The 16,893-nt window shown below is 39.0% G+C and overlaps 1 protein-coding gene across 3 annotated transcripts in view; it reads right to left on the bottom strand.

Moving 5' to 3' along the window:
- Window positions 1-14,332, bottom strand: part of epha3 (eph receptor A3) — a 108,918-nt gene extending 94,586 nt beyond the window's left edge. For all 3 annotated transcript variants that reach the window (XM_081604519.1, XM_081604517.1, XM_081604518.1), the window contains exons 1-2: window positions 14,151-14,332; window positions 4,592-4,656 (exon numbers count right to left, since the gene is read on the bottom strand). In XM_081604519.1, the coding sequence (XP_081460645.1) occupies window positions 4,592-4,656; window positions 14,151-14,244 (159 nt within the window). In that variant the 5' untranslated portion in view covers window positions 14,245-14,332. The remainder of the gene's footprint in view (window positions 1-4,591; window positions 4,657-14,150) is intronic.
- Window positions 14,333-16,893: the final 2,561 nt, after the last annotated feature.

Genomic DNA, 16,893 nt, shown 5'->3' with positions numbered 1-16,893 from the left:
TATGTTGCTCAATAATAAATGTCCTATTGTACATCCAATAGATAATTATATTGGCATCTACTCTAAATTGAGATTAATTATGCTATGTGGAGTAGCAACCTCATTTTTAAAATGGGGTATGGAAATTATACACCTTACAATTCAAAGCTTTTCTATCAAGTAGTTGCTTTGATTAGAAAGGCTTAATGCTGGATCCTCAGCATGAGTTTCACAGAGAAGAGGTATCAGACCATTAAATAAACCCATCGTCACTATGAATAATTGTGTTCTGTGTAATTAGAGAGCAATGTTAAAGTGATGACGATTTAAAGATTCATACGAAAGAACAAAATGTCACCCCAAAGTTTTGAGGTTAAAGTTGTATTAAAGGTGCACAGGTTTGCTTTAGTCTTTGCCCCTCTCAGACTTGCTGAACACTAAAGTTACTAACGATTTGGATTTACAGTGTATGAAATGAAGAGATAAGTGAAGACATACAGTAAGTGTTATCTGTTGCAGATAATATATAAGGTTTTAACAGAACCTCAGTTTAAAACTAAATCACCGGTTTAAACATGTGTCAACCTCTTACTGAGATGATGGAACTTTTGGACAGTTTCAAGTAGAGGAAATAGCACGATTAGCCATCTTTCCAAACATTCTCAGTTTTATTTCATACATCTTTAATATTTTTTAGGAAACTTAAAAAGCCACCGCCTTATATTTCTCCAACACAACTCTCCTCCTTGTTGTACTCTAATTGATATATAACAACACAGTGACCCTACACTAGTCTCTATGACCTCCGACCCTGACCCTTAATGGTCGCAGCTGAGGCACAGGTTGGTGTGATGCTGCCCTGGGTTCTCTGATCTGTGCTGTAGGTGAAACAGCTAAACGGACGGTAATGAAATGTGGTAAGTTGATCTGATCAACACATAGCTATGGCAACAGGCACTCCTCAAAAGCACCTAGTCAGCACTCTAATTCACCTAGTTCAAAGATGTTAGGCTCTTTGGTAGTTAAAGGGGGGCTATAGGGTGACAGAGCACTTAGATGTAACTGAGACTGACAGATTTCAGAGGAAGTAAAATAGATCAACACCTGCCGGGAGTCTAAAACATCTTTTTTCAGAATTTACTTCATTATTGAAACATATTCCACATTGGTGCTTCGAGATCCGAGTTTAGAATGTATTTTTGATTAAATTGGCCGTGAACCAACATGGTGTTGGGTTTGAGGATGATCTGACGAAGGGTGTTCTTTTTATGGCTTAGGGTTAAAAAAGAGCTTGAGTCATGCATGCAGTTGGCAGCTCCATCAAAGACACGGCCTTGGCTCCGATACAAGATTTGTGCAATCATATATGATATCACTAGTTCTGAAAACATAACCTGATGTGCCAGATGGTTTGCTTCACGGAACCATCTGGAAAGTTCTTCTGGAGTTTTAAGTATGCTCAGAAAAAGAAAACATAATTGCAATCATTAGTAAAACAAACAATGTTGCGTGACTAAAGTATCAATTATTGATACTGCCAGTGCAGGAGTGCCCTTTAAAGCTGAAATATCTATGATAAGCCTCTGGTATATTACTCCCCTTTATTAATATGCATTAAACTCCTCATAACACTCCTTGTTATGAAGCTCCTCAGATGTAAAACACTTTTCTGTCCCGCACTGCATATGCGAAAGCAGCTACCTAAACTTGTTTCACACGAATTAATATTGGTAGCCATGAATGGATATTTGAAATACTGCAGCAATAAGCCAAGTTCCTGGCAAAGACAGCCACGTTGTATCCCCCGTTGCTTTGAAGACTGTACTTCACTTTGTATGTACCCATTAATTCTATTCTGCATGCAGAGCCGGTGTCTGGGGTGTTGGTTTGTTGCTGAAGAATGCTTTCAAAGCATGCGAGAATGTAATCTTTAACAGTCTTTAGTGATGGGTTAAGCCCCCCGGACACTGCAAAGCAATCAGCCTGCCTCCCAGACAGATAACAGTATATCTGGATCAAACACACTCAAACACACAGACGCACAGCCATCAGTCCATTCGGTGGCTCCCGAGTGAACATCCTGGGGAGGCTAAGCTCTTAATTTGTTCTGACCAGAGCACGTTGCGTCTCCGTAGGCCAATAGCTGAAGCCTCTCTATCAGTGTGAATGAGTTTGTATCTGCGTGTATGTGTGAGGGAGGCGGAAAGGGTTCTCTGCCGTAGCCACACATTATGAGAAATCATTTCTGAGCAGCGGTCTCCGAGGGGCATGCTGCTTATCAGAGCGAAGTCAGTGGATGACGTGAGTAATTACAGATGATTCACCTTGAAGACCTGATCATCAGCAATATTTATCTGTGTCTGTGTCTCTGACTTTCTCCCCTCTGAGCTTTTCCTGCTTTCTTCACAGGCTTCCATTCACCATCCTTACTCATCTTTTTGATCTCCCTGTCACTCATTTCTCTTCCAGTCTCAAAAATGAAGGTTCTCTGGTCCGATTAGTCAGGCTGCATCATGCTGTGGGAAGTCTTTCTCATGAAAGAAGACTGGGTTTTATTTAAATAAGATGAAAACTGAACGTTTTATCCAACATACAAAGTGCTATATAAGATGGAAAACTCACGTTGGACATCTCCCTCGACACAGATATCTAGTGCGTATCATGGCAGTGGCAAATATTTCACTATATAAGCCTGATTATTGCCATTTATCTGTCTACATCTCTGTCATTTTCTCTTTCTCTCACTTTCCTCTGCATTTCCAACACCCCTCCATCTATTCTTTCTCCTCATCTTTTCAACCCTTAACTAATTCCCTGCTCATTCTGCTTGGAAAGATTCTCCGTAGGGAATCACACCGACGACCATTCCTCACAGCACTTTTACAAATCGGATAACCACAAACGTCTTATCTAAGCTAGTTCAAAGAAGAAAATCTGAAGTAAAACAGACATTTCTCTCCAAACTGCATAGCCTCTGTCACACATTCCAATGGCCAGGGCTGTATCAAGTACCCGTATCAGTGCACATTTTCCTAGTTGCTCACACGCAAATAACTTTTAGCCAGCACAACATCCATCTCTTCCGTCATTTAGTCGCACAGTTGCAATTGTGTAGCCTGCAATCGTCTGTAGACCAAATGGATTTTAAAGTGCATGCAGTTTTTTCTGTGATTTTTTTTTTTCTCATTGCGGTTGATCCTCATTGGAGAAGTTCGGCATACTCCGACAGTGCCAGCGCTGTATACGGCCGAAGGAAACTAGGTTTGGCAGTCCAATGGAACAAATGACGGGATTACCTTAAGCTACTGCCAAAGAGTAATTCTAACACTTAATAAAGGAAAAACAGGGAATTGTGTATGTGTGTGTGTGTGAGAGAGGGGGAAAGTTTGTGTGAGTCTGTGTGAGAGAGAGAGTAAAAGAGAAGTGGGGGTGGTGGGTGACAGGAGGCCAGCCCAGAGGCGCAGGAGTCTAACTAGTTAGACAAATAAACACTGAACAAGAGCCCACTGGAGGGCTTTGGTGGAGAAAGACAGACTCGCAGATGATAGAGGCTGCATTTTCTTTTTTATTTCACAGCTTTTTCCTATAACTTCTTCACATAAAGTGTTGTACTATTTACAAAAATGTGATCTGTTTTGAATTTGCGGACAGGGGGAAAGGACAGTTCGAGATTTGTCAACATACGTTCGAGCTGCAGAATGAGCAATATGCCATGTAAATTGTATTTCACTCTTTTTCATACGTTGGTTTCATGATTGCAAACCAGAACCAAAATGTTTAAGGGGTGACAATGCTGGTAAAAAAAAACTTGTTTTGAAGCACACAGAATTATGAAGGTCTTCAAGAAAATAAGATTGTGGTGGTTATTTTGTATATGTTGCATTTAAATGAAACAAATTATTAAGAAAACATTTTATCTCTTCTCCTATGTGATTAAGAGTACCTTGCTTTTTTTTCCCAATTTTATTAGGAGTATATTAAGAATAAGCAAAACTCGTTCAATTCTCAATAAAAGCCATTATTTTTTTCTATCGTAAAAACGAATGAATAATAACATTTGAAGACATGTTTTGTCTTAAATTATGCGCCTAACCTTTTCCTACAAATACAAATGTGGTGAAAGAAAATAAACTTTTGATATCAAAATAGAAAATGCTGTGGTTTGAAGTAACTCAAATAATGTTCAACAAATAAGACTGCTAAGTTTGCATGCATTGTATAAACATCATCAATGTTGTTGTAATATTTTATTAGAGGCAGTAATTTTTATATCTCTTCTTACGAGGATCATTTGGGGCCAAGAACCTGAAGCCCATTAATGCCTTAATCTCTCCTTAAACACACACATGTTCAAATGCACAAACGACAGCACATGAATGCCGTACAGTTTCCCTTAAGTATCTCAACCATATGGCACACTGAATACTTAACCTTTGACCTGCAAGATGAAGAACAGGCAAAAACATCCGCGGAAGTGGGTCAATCTGCACTTGATTCTGTTGTTCAATAAGAGGATCAATGGAGTCTAAACATCATGATTTTTGTGGTTTAAGTCTTCATGCAGTTCAGGCATGATTAAAGTGGTGAAGGTAAAAGACTTAACGATACTCACCCCATGTGATGGGTAGGAAATCCATCCTAGCTCCCCTTGGCTTGCTTTAGAGTCTAACAGGTTAACTGTGGTAGGAGAGAAAAGGAAAAACAGACAGCAAATGAGTGACCAGTTCTTGTTAGCCCCAATTAGCCTTCATTTAATCCCAAAGGAGAAATCTCCAACCTCAAGGACTGATTATTTACTCAGCTGCCACACACTCCGACTCACACGATGGCATTAAATGGCTCCATGGCGAACTTTGTGAAGACAGTGATTCACATAAAGACTCTCTGTTTCTGTTTTAAACCTTTGTTAATTATTAGGTTCCTCACCTGGCCTGTAGCTTAACACTACAATCAGACCTAAACTATTTTAGATTTTAACAATGTAAAATAGTTTAGATTGTTCCTTATAATGCATAAGGAACATAAGGAACAACATCCTCATTGTTGCTCCTTACGCAATACAGCAGCTTGCAAAAGTGCTCATATCTGTTTCTGCGTTCTGACAAAAATCACAAACTTTAAAGTATTTTATTTTATGCAAGTGACCAATATGTGAAGAGGAAAGCTTTCAAAAATATTTAACAAATCTCATTCTCCTAAATAAAGTATATCAGTGGTGAGAAGAAAGTCATTGTTGAACGAGAACGATAAGTCATGTTATGTTGCTGAGAGAGTATGATGCTGTTGTATATATATGTTTTTTTTCAGTAGCAAGAGGCTGATTGAACAGAGTTGACAGGAAGCTGGAAGAAGCTGTCAATTCTATCCAACATCTGAAAATAGAAAGATGATAGGTTGAGATCAAACTGAACTTTTTGCCTTACATGCATGATGCTCTAACATAAAAAATAAAATAAAATACTGACAGAGCTACTGAGATGTTAAAATTGTCTTTAGTAACTATTAGATTCTAGGTTAATGATCTTGACTGTTTGATGGTAAGCCTTGGTAAAAGGTCTGAGGTCACGAATCTCTGAGCTTATGACTTTGAAAATTCAGCATCACTACTCAGATATGCTTCTGTCTCAATGGAGTGTAATCCAATGAATATGTTTCACAACTAAAATAACCCTCGTTTCTCCATTTAAGGCAAATGCTGCATTTTAGTTTGTATTAGCTGAATATGTTTTCTCAACTGTGAAAGAGGTTCATATTGCCTGGAAAACTACAAACACCCTGCACAAGACACAGACGAACAGAGAAAGCATATCTTTCCTTGCAGGTATTTTGAAGGCGGTGAACAAAAAATACGGCCAAGATTTAAAGAAGCCAGGAGACAAGCTTAGTTTCAAAGAGTCATGCTTTGACTCATTCAGGCACCGGCCTACCTTACTGCACACTCATTCATGGCGACTGAAGTGTAACCAGGTAAAGCAAAAGTGCTTCAAATCAAAATTTAAATGCAATCACCACTTTCAGAGGTAGTCCAAAATTCCATTGGCCACACTATGACCAAAATATGAATCCATTTAGAAAGAATGGAAATGTAGCCTGCATATGTAGCCTGAGTGTGTGTGTGTGTGTGTGTGTGCGTGTGCGTGCGTGTGTGTGGGGGGGGTATGCGTGCGTGTGTGTGTGTGTGTGTGCGTGTGTGTGTGTGTGTGTCTGTGTGCTCAAGAAGCCACTGTCAAGAAGCCACTCTTTTTTCAAACAGGCATTCAACAGCAGATAGAGTAAATCCATGTCTAATAGAGGAAATATGACATGGGACAAATAAGACAAGGAGCTCAGTGGTACTATGATGCAAGCTGGGAGACTGGAAAACAGTTTTCTGTGGTGAGCTGAAGTCATACCCTTGTCAGTGGAGCAGAGAAGCAGTTTTATTTTACATTTTTTTTAATTCTGCAGTGCTGATATAAATTCTATAACCAGCAGTGCAGGTAAATAGTGCTATAGGAAAGTGTCGTTCCTGCTGATGGATATGTTGAACAAATTACCTGTGACATACAATGTATTCCTTGAGCTCTGAGTTGAATTGGAGCATTTTCTGCTGTTGTATTCTCGCAGAGTGAAAGATTTCTACTGGAGCTGGCTGTCAGTACGGATCATGCAGAAAAAAGAATAGTGAGACAGCTTATTTGCTTAACATAAACCCGACTTCAGCAGGCAAACTGTCACAACCAGAAACACAAACTTTAGATGCAAATCAAACATCCAAGTGTTGGACCTCCAGTCATGAAGGAATATTAATCCCACAATGCACTGCATCAACCCACTGTGAGATTCAACAGGAAGAGGAGGAGTTTCAGGAAGGAAACTGTGCGGTCGAGGTCTATGGTACACCTTTGTAAAGGTCTATGATAAACAATCTCTCTGTCCTGCCACCTTAAAGACCCCCTCATTTATTCTACAGGCAGAGAGAGGGGCCACTCCAGAAACCGCAGGAGCTCTGAATCCAAAACTATGCAGGTGACTATATTGGCCCAACCAAAAGACTAAGTCCTGGTTTCATTCAAAAATCTGCAGAAAGAACCTTGTCCAGATGCTGCCAGTTCTCCTAAATTGCCATTGATAGCCCAATGCTAGCTGGCTCCTCCAAGAGAAAGAGGGAACAGCCAATTCAGCTCCACTCCAGAGCTCAGAATCACATCTACGCTGAGTTTGATGCAAAATAAAAACTCATTTTATATGGATTCTTAACACAAAGAATGTGTGTTATGAATCCATTGCCAGGCGAAAGCCACCAATCACCGTTTGATGCTGCTTTACCATTGCCGGAGAGCCATGACAGTCTGATGCTGAGCTGAAAACGCCACATTGTGAGTCGGTAGTACAACATGCTGCAGCTGCTGGCCGACATTTTTCAACATTTATTTCAAAAAAGTTTCCTCATTTGTTCAGAAGCACAACTGAGTACCTCATTTGAATCTGCGAGTGTCATGCAGAATGCAGAACTCTAAGCTGTGACTCAGTTTGCCATTTTTTGTTTGTGAAATTGCTCATTATTTTAATGTTTTTATCCGTGAGCTAAAAGACTTTCAAAAACAGTTTTTTTTCTTCCAAAGCCACAAAAGATCACGAAGCAAAGCAATAATAAATCCCTGAACGGTTACTCTTCCAACAAAACTGACTCATCTCTATAGTTCATTTCCTTCCAAAAGCAAAGTGATTTAGATCCGAGCACGTACAAACAAGTAACTTGCACACACCCATTGCAGAGTGAAGCAGCAGCGCAACTAGACCCTACAGCTGTGACCTCAAGCACTGCAAACGCATACTCCCTGGATTCTCCTGGTCAAACTAGCTTTCCGAATCCAGTGACGATTCTTTTCCAAATGTTATCCCAGGATCGCTGGCAACAATCTAACATGGACTAATATAACAATTTTCCTTGTAAATATCAGCAGATGTGGCAACAAATGAGTTCAGAAAGGAAGAGGCACACAGAGACTTATTATCTACTTCTGGGCTTTCAAAGCTACTAAGTCGAGCCACAGCAATGCAGCAGCACTCAGGCAGCTGAGTGGCAGAATACACATTACTATTAGAGTCTAATGAAGATATCTGTTCATGTCAGATAATAGCAGCTCCGCATCCAGGCCCATTGCTTCCAATTTACATTTCTCAACAAGCCAAGCCCACATCTCAAATTGAGCTGAGCGAAGGAATTTGAGTGCAGAAAATTAGACAGCTCTCATATCGTAGCAAGGGAAAAAAAGGGCCCTTCAGCTGCACTTGGCTTGAGGAATCAGCACCAATGCACACAAATAAATAAATTTACCCATCAAGGAAACAGTGGGGATACACAAGTAGAGATGCACAGATACCGGCTACAGAAGTATAATAAAAATACAAATAAATAGATCAAACGATGCGGCCAGCTGCATCGTTGTTGTGTCATTGTGGATGTGTCCTGTGTTGCTGTGTCAGCCATTTAGACTCTGTTCAACAAAGATGAATGAAAGTGAGATGCTTCTCATGTTGTTTGATTTACTTCAATGTTTGAGTCAAATAACAAAGTTGAAAGAATTTAAATATTAATAAATATTTCATGAGGTGAATTTGAATGGAAACTCTCATATTTTATACATTTTTCTCACTCAAACTTCTGTATTCGAAGCTCTTTTCTGGTAACCCAAATCTTGCTGGAAATAATATGAGGACTCACTACTCGTCCTCCATGAGGGGTGGCATGGAGGCAATCAACTTGTGGCTCTGATGTGATGTTATGGAAGCCCAGGTTGTTTTAATAGGGGCTTTCAACTCTTCTCAACTCCTCTGTATTCTCTTATCTTCACAAAACTTAACAGACCATGGGTTTAGGTGAAGTTCATTCAGGTTTTCTGGCCATTCAAATAAAACTATACCGTAGTTCTTTAAGCAGGTGTCCGAACTTTGGCGGTGCCAAAACGTGTCAAGTCCTTCTAAAAAATAAATATCTGAAATCAAAGTTTCTCAGCATAAGTACTCAGAAAATGCTTCAAAATGTTCTGGTTGGTAGCTGAGCTTACTTTGGACTTAATACAAAACAATGAACTGACAAAGTAGATTATGTTCCTCCACGAGTAATTATTAACTCCACAACTCTTCATTGGGTGTGCTTAAAATCGTTTTAAGACTGTGGTTATCCCTTTCCCTTGTGCACGTTTTTCTACTCCACTTCTTTCTTCCATTTAACGTTTTATTGATGTGTTTTGGTGCAGCTACCTGTGATTCTTTAGGACTAACTGTCTAGTCAGTGGTCTTCCGTATGACTGTGTAGGCCAGAGTTTCTTTTTTTAAAAAATGTTTTCCTAATAAACAAGATTTTGGGGGTTCATCACATTTGAGCCATTGTCAAATTTAAACACACCACTGTGTTTAACCCGTCAAACACAGTTTCACTGCTTGAATTTGGTAATAAACGTAACACTGACAAATATTCAAATACACCAAAATGTACATGTAAATGTGTGTGTATATTGTTACCATTGGCAATCAGGTGCCAGATAAAGTTCAAAATGTATAAGGCGCATGTCGTCTGCCCTCATATCCAGTTGTGCCCAGAGCTACATATATGCATAAATTTCGCCACAAGTTTTCTGCGATTACTGTGCATTCAACTCTCAAACTAACACAAAATAAGACTGTACACAAAGATTTGCTGACAGTCTTTACGCTCTCTCTCTCTTTCACACACACACAAGGACCCTCAGAGTCAGTTAGCAAGCTAACGTCAGCCAAGAATATGGCCCCTGCCCCATCAGGGAATGCTTCTAAACGGGAGTATTAATAGCAAACTCAGCCAGCCTGTCTGAGAGGGAGCAAAACATCAGAGGTGGAAACAGGTGAATCAATATATATACAGCAAACCAAGACCACCGTCTAAAAACCCACAATGTGTAAGCTGAACCTGACAAATGGAGGCGGTCAATGACACTAGATATATGATGATTGTGCATGCTGTATAATCATATATCTGGTATTGCCCGGCGTAGCATATGTTGAGCAGGGGAGCCCAGGCATGTAAAGGGGGAGAGGCAGTGCTCATTTTGATGTCTGTGTTCTCATAATTTACAGCGGCTGATTTTTCCAGCACACATTTTAATCCGAGCTTCCACTGCAACTAGTGCACAGCTGATGAACATGCAGAGGCAGACTAACGGCATCAAGATGTTGATCAGGCACATGGATTAGAATAAAATAGAATAGAATAGAATGTTTCTGTGTAGGATGCCTCTGTGCATGTGAGAGCTGGCAGGCCGCACTGCAGGCAAAGCAAGGCGACTTGTGTCTGTGTTAAAGGGTGAAGTGTTCACCTCCCATTATGAATTATTCAAGAGCAAAGTCGCTCTGTCTGATGTTGTTGCTACTTGCCCAGCCCCTCTGTCCCCATTCTTTCTTTATTTCTTATTCTTCTGTCTTTCTCTCTCTCTTTTTCTTTCTTTCATTCCATCCGTTTTCTCACTTTATTCCTTATATTTTTGCCTCACTGTAAAAAACAAACACACTAGCGCTGACTTATGTTCCTCTGCACGCTGTGTACAGCATGGGAACATGTAGTTTCTACCTAATCCTTAAGTTTCACTCTAAACTAGTTGAAATCATGTTAAGCTGACGTTGCCAGTCTTCCTCATTTGGTGAGCACACACAATGGCTTACAGCCCGTACAGAGAAGCTGGGATTTATTTATTTATATATATATATATATATATTTTTTTTTTCCATTATTATTTTGTGAGTGCACTAAAATTTCCTGCAGTTCTGAAAGGTACCATAGCTCACAAACGTTCATGTGTCCCAGAGGGACCGCAGCTCTGGGCTCTTCGGGGCGAGCAGCTAAAAATACCCGCGGCCTCCAGGCGTCCCGCAGCGGGCCTGTACCTCACACCACCTGAGAGGACAAGCTGCGCCAATTCACAACTTTTTTTTTTCTTCTTCCATCAGTAATGAAAGAAAGAACCGCGACAATCAAATGTAGCCTACAACTTGCATTGTGAAAAAAATAGATAAATACCTTACAACTACGTCGAAAGGTTTCAACGAGATATCGTCGTGACCTACTAAAGGCCACACGAGTCCATGAAATAAAAAAAAAAGAAAAAAAGAAAAAGTAAAAAACAGTCGAGCCATTGCAGGACATGGGGAACGAAATTAGAAAAAAAAAACTTACATTTTCTCTCAATGAGGAGGAACTAAATGAATGGAAAAGGTTTCATTATCGTTTGCTTAAGCTGTGATTACATGTGGCTTTCTGCATAAACATTTGTATTTAATTTGGAAGTAACACTTTTCATAAAATCTGTAAAAAAAAAAAAAAAAGAAGGTCCATCCCTTCTCGACCTTTTTTAAAAAATATATATATATATATATTCTCTATCAGCTAAATTGCACAGTGATTGAAAGATCACGAAATCTTGCTGAATAGCAGGCATATTCAAAAGAATATCCTGTCTGCGTCAAGCAGGATATGTAATTACCAGCGCATTGACGACTGGAAAAGGACAAACTAACTGACCAAATAAATAAACAGAAGCACCTACTCACAGAGACACACGAAACAATAGTAAAAAAAAAAAAAAAAAAAAGTATTTTGTGATATGGCAAAAGTGAATTTTTGGAACTTCATCATATAATTCGAATTATTTATAAACAAGATTTACATTAACTTAAATAGTTCTGTTTTTTTATATAAGATTTACAAAAACTGCGCTTGGAGCACTTTCCACTTATATCGTATATGGACACACCTATAAATAAGGTAAAACAGCTTGTCGTGCTTTTGTAGTGACTTTGGAACATGAGTTTGGTGATTAATAATGTTAAATCAATGCTTATCGTGCGCTTCATAAATCAATGGTCTGCGTTCATCAGCTCTGCTATACGTTTTTGATCGTTGGGCAGCAGCCAGATCCGGCGCAATGATGGACGCCGTTTATATTTTGCATTGCATTTTCACTCTTGCGAGCTGCTTTTCGTGTTGAAAACGTGTTTTCACCTAGATCATAAGCTCCTGATATCTGCCTGTATTCCCGTAAGGACGGAGCAGCTCCACACTGACGCTCCCTGGCACATTTATGAGATAGAAAACTCTGTTAATTGACTTAATTGGCTAATTTCTGGGCATGTTACGCTTTTAACTAGCCACACGAAAGTCTCTAAAGGAGTCGGTTTTGATGCGCTTGTGTGTATGCCCTTTTTTTCATGAATGCCGAATGCTAAAAGTGTCTTCTCAGGAAAAAAAATAAATAAATAAAGAACACAAGCAGACACACACACACACCCACACACACACTCCCTCTCCACTGTGATATTTTTTTTTCTTATATTTTGTGGAGTGTTAACTTTTTCAGTTTCACTAACGTCCATCAGCAGCATATGTCATGAACACATTTCAGTACTGATATCTTGCGCCACTGAATGAAGTTCCTGTCGCGGAGTCCGAGCTGTTTGCTGTAGGTCTGCGTAAGCGTTTGGTTTTTATTCCATTTTGTCACGCAGCATATTCTCCTAACTCTCGCCGTCAAGGAGCGACCATAAATTACATCTAATGCTCTCTGCTCTCCTGCGCTGCTTTATACAAACGATCCGATCGCCCCTGACTGCAGGGGCTAAAGCAGACAACTCTCTTCTGTATTTTCTACTAAATAATTTTTTTTTTTTAAAGTTGAATGATATCGTTCAACAAAGCATTTCAAAGCGTTCAAAGCCGAAATCAGTTTCAACTCGATTTGTATGTCTTAGAAACTAACCTCTGAGTTCATAAGGAGACTTTGCCCAACTCTTAAAAAGTACATTTTCAAGTTCATTCACTTTGGTAGTCTGAAACAGGGACGTGTGGCCTAAAACCTGTGAGTTTTCAGACAGCGATGGCAACAGAAAAATAAAACATCATTTGTGAATGTCTCTAAATATGATTCGTATATCTAATAAATTTGCTTTTTTTGTGTTTGATCAACCACTTTTCTACAAAAGTTGAACCTATCTGCACTCATTTGAGACATCAGTGAGTTTGTGTCCCGCTAACTAAACAAAGCGGTATAAATACAGAGCGTAATTACTGTATTTATAAACTCTTAACCAGCTATTATACGTTGTTCTGCTTAGATTGCTTTCCGACTGTGTTGCGAGATGAGCATCTCCAATACTCCATCTCGGTTCTCTGCTCGGCACTGGCTGATAGACATCGGACACAAATATAGCATTTTTGAGGATATACACTGCTCTAAGAATTTCATAAAGCTTGTGAATATAGCAAAAAAAAAAAAATTCAGCAATTTTTACTATATTCTTTATTTTTGCTCATGATTTACAGAGATGAGGAAGTGACTGTGTGGACTTATAGGACCCGTCTCATAACGGGCGAAAAAGTCTCCTTAACTTTCGCAGGGAACACAACTGAGCATTAACGCGTTTGGTGAGAAGGTCAAAATCATGTGAACATTTCAATTGTTGCAAAGCCTTTTCAATGTCATAGCGCACATGTTCGCAGTGGCTTGCAAGTATATTTTCGGGTCAAAATATGCGGCTTTTCTGTTCTTTTAAAACAACAAGCCTGTGCGTTTTTACGCGCACTGCGACTGAGCTCATCCTCTACTTATTGTCCTGAAATGAAGTTCGGCTCACAGTTACCCTGTGACTGGGGCGTTTACCCCAAATGGATTAGTGGGCAGGCAGTAACCGACAGTTAGGCACGAAGAGTTCCCTTGTATCTCCGTAACAACTCCCAAGGTGCGCATTGTGAGATCTTTCAAAACTGACCTTCAATTCATGTAGATTTAAATAACTAATAACAGTCCCAAATCTGCCTTTTCACGCCCCCTTGTCGAGATCTCTGTTCAGTTTTTTGAACGTCCCACACAGTTAAATGACGTCTTGTGTCTGTTGATGCCACACTGTCACATCCGTGCGCTTTGGATCATCTTCCTATTGTTGTCGCAGTTATTTGAACAGTGATCCGCGACGGGCGCATGGCATGCTGAGATCAGTGCCGAGTGAAGCGCACCATTTAAACACACACACACGCTCTCTCTCTCTCTCTCTCCCTCTCAAACACACACACACACACACACGCACGCACGCAGAGAGACTGACTGGCACACACAGAGTAGCGAGCGCTCACGTTGATTCAAATGTCCGCGGAGTTGCCTTACCTTCATTGGGGGGATAGATGATGAAGAAAGCAGGGACAACGCAGGACATTAGAAGGTGTAAAATGAAAAGAAGTGATCGCGGATTGCAATCCATGGCGGCGGATCAGAGGTACAGAACTCCATGAAGCCACTGACTGGTCTGGGAACGTCTTCTCTCCACTCAGCTTTCCCCCCCCTCTCTCCTGCTCCGTCTCCCTTCAGCAGGAGCAGTTTTCCGCTGGGTCCTACAGAGTCAAACCAACAGCAAGTTCATCACAGGTCAAGCAGAAACTGGAGTCTAGCAGGAAAGCTTTTAGTTCTAGGTTTTATTTTACATTTTACCTTTATTTTGCATATTGTGTTGTTGTTTTTTTTTAACTGTTTGAATCAACCCAATAAGAAATACGACCAGGGACGAGCTAAAAAAAAAAAAAATGGAGTGACACAGGAACTGCATGATGCTGTTTTGTTTTACTTGATCAACTATTTGGAAATATTAGTTAAATATTTAGCAATTCTAACTCTATGTTATATTATAGCTTAATGAGGTTAAGAAGGTTAATGAACAGCCAAAGCTGTAATATTTTGTCTGTCTATAAATGTAATGTTCAGTCTAAAATGTCAACAGCATAACTGAACCCCTAAAATTTTGGGGGATTGTTTTAGTGAATATCTGCAAGATTAGTCTTGGTTACCGTTTTAATACCCCTTTGGAGATTTTCTGGAGGGACTATATAGTTATTAATTTATTTGTATTTATTTCCTTGTGTGCTTTAACATGCTTTTAAAATCCTTTTGGATTTCTGTCACTCACCTCTGATCCTTTAAAATTAATGTCACTATTCAAACACCATAGTGAGCGTGATGGAAAAAAAAAAAAAAAATAAAAATCATGTCAGCTTACTTTCAGTACAGACACTTAGTCTTTATTTTCTCAATTGAAGGCAGCAATAAAAAGCTTTAATTGGTCTTAAACATGTTCAGACTGTAGATATAATCATTCATTGTGTTAGATTCTCAGTTTATGATAGTAAAACTAATATCTTGGTTATTTTATTATTGAATATACCACATCAGCTTAGCAAGGGTGAGGACCCGTCATGAGAGTAGTGGTTGATAATGTTTCTGCATTATAGAAATAAGTTTAATTTGTAACCAGCTTAGCAACAATGTCAACATTAGAGTCAAACCATGATACAGTCACTATAAATAACAAAACACATCTTTGCTGTGGTTAATATTTCAGTCCAAGTCAGTGCTTTGACTTAGCAGCTATGCTCCTGTTACAGCTAAACTTCCTAGCAGGCTAATCAGGTGATATTCATTTATTTCAATAAGAATATTTTGTAGTCTTGGGGCCATTTAAAGGCACAGCAAAGCAGCAAAAACATAAACACAATCACAGAACTGAACTTAACATTCAAAGACCAACACATATTAGTTGCTGTAACGCTCTGTTTTTTAATTGAAATTCAGCTGTTTCACTTGTGTATTTGTTAAACATATTGATTCTAAGAGGCACTTCAATTCCTGCATCATCGACAGCAGAATTCATGGGACAAAATCTTACGGTTTGTTTTTTTGCAGTGTAATCCAACTGACTGCTTTAAGTTTTTCAAGCTAATACTTTAAGTTCTAGCGTTGAAGGTTAAAAATAAGTAAAATTTAATGAGTGGCGTAGGACTAATTTTATGACTTTTTTTTTTTTTAAAGAAAAACCACTATGTATGTTATAGTTGTTAAAGTAACAGCATGAGAATAAGTGACCCCAACATTTATTTACACACTAATTTCATGAGATGTTTTGCCATGTTGAATCTGTGATCTAAAATTAACAAAGTGAAGTTGAAATTTTAGTTTTGTATTGAATATGTTTTTCATACTGCCGAGATTATATATTTTTAGTCGTCATACTAATTTCATGAAGGGACAACGTTTCATTCATTGCTATGTTGAAGGACATGTGATATGCATGTGGTCAGGTCTACTGTGGACAATTCTTTCAGAAGACCATTAGGGGCCCCCAACATCACAAAGCTTGTTGTATCCTGAAAGGCTTGGGTGGCAGTATAACGTCAGGGCCCTTGCTGAGACACCAGCTGTTGTGGTTGGGGGTTGGAGCTGGAGGTTAAGGCAAGGCATGTGATATATGGGAAAAGTTAAAGAACACAGCACACTGTGAACACAACAATATAGTGCCATTTGGACTTTGAGAACTCACTCCAAAATTCAAATGATCTCATTAGCTTACACATGGACAAAAAACACATGTCTAACCATATATTAATAAGTGTTACATAAAGGATATTTAAGTTATATATATACACTGCTCAAAAAAATAAAGGGAACACTTAAACACTGATTGACAAAGGGGACCCTCGTCGGGTCAATCAGTTTTGCTTCCTAAGTATTCCTAAGTGGACAGTTTGATTTCACAGAAGTTTGATTTACTTGGAGTTATATTGTGTTGTTTAAGTGTTCCCTTTATTTTTTTGAGCAGTATATATATATATATATATATATATATATATATATATACACATGTATTGAACAGTGCAATTTAACGCAGAAATGTATCCTCTTCTGTCTGCCTTTTAATTTGGATTCTCATGCCACTAGAATGACATCTAGCTATGCTATTCATAATCTGGCACTGATGACTCTGCAGCTTTTTAAAATCATTTGTTCAATGTATATGTGCACATTGTGGAATAATGGAAAATGTGCGTAAACATAATCTATGACGCAATGAAGCAAATTCAAG

The sequence above is a fragment of the Poecilia reticulata genome, chromosome 2, assembly GCF_904066995.2.
Source record: "Poecilia reticulata chromosome 2, P_reticulata-male-v2, whole genome shotgun sequence".
Classification (NCBI taxonomy): domain Eukaryota; kingdom Metazoa; phylum Chordata; class Actinopteri; order Cyprinodontiformes; family Poeciliidae; genus Poecilia; species Poecilia reticulata.
Note: the sequence above shows the minus strand (reverse complement) of the source record. Positions and strands in the feature narration are given on the sequence as shown.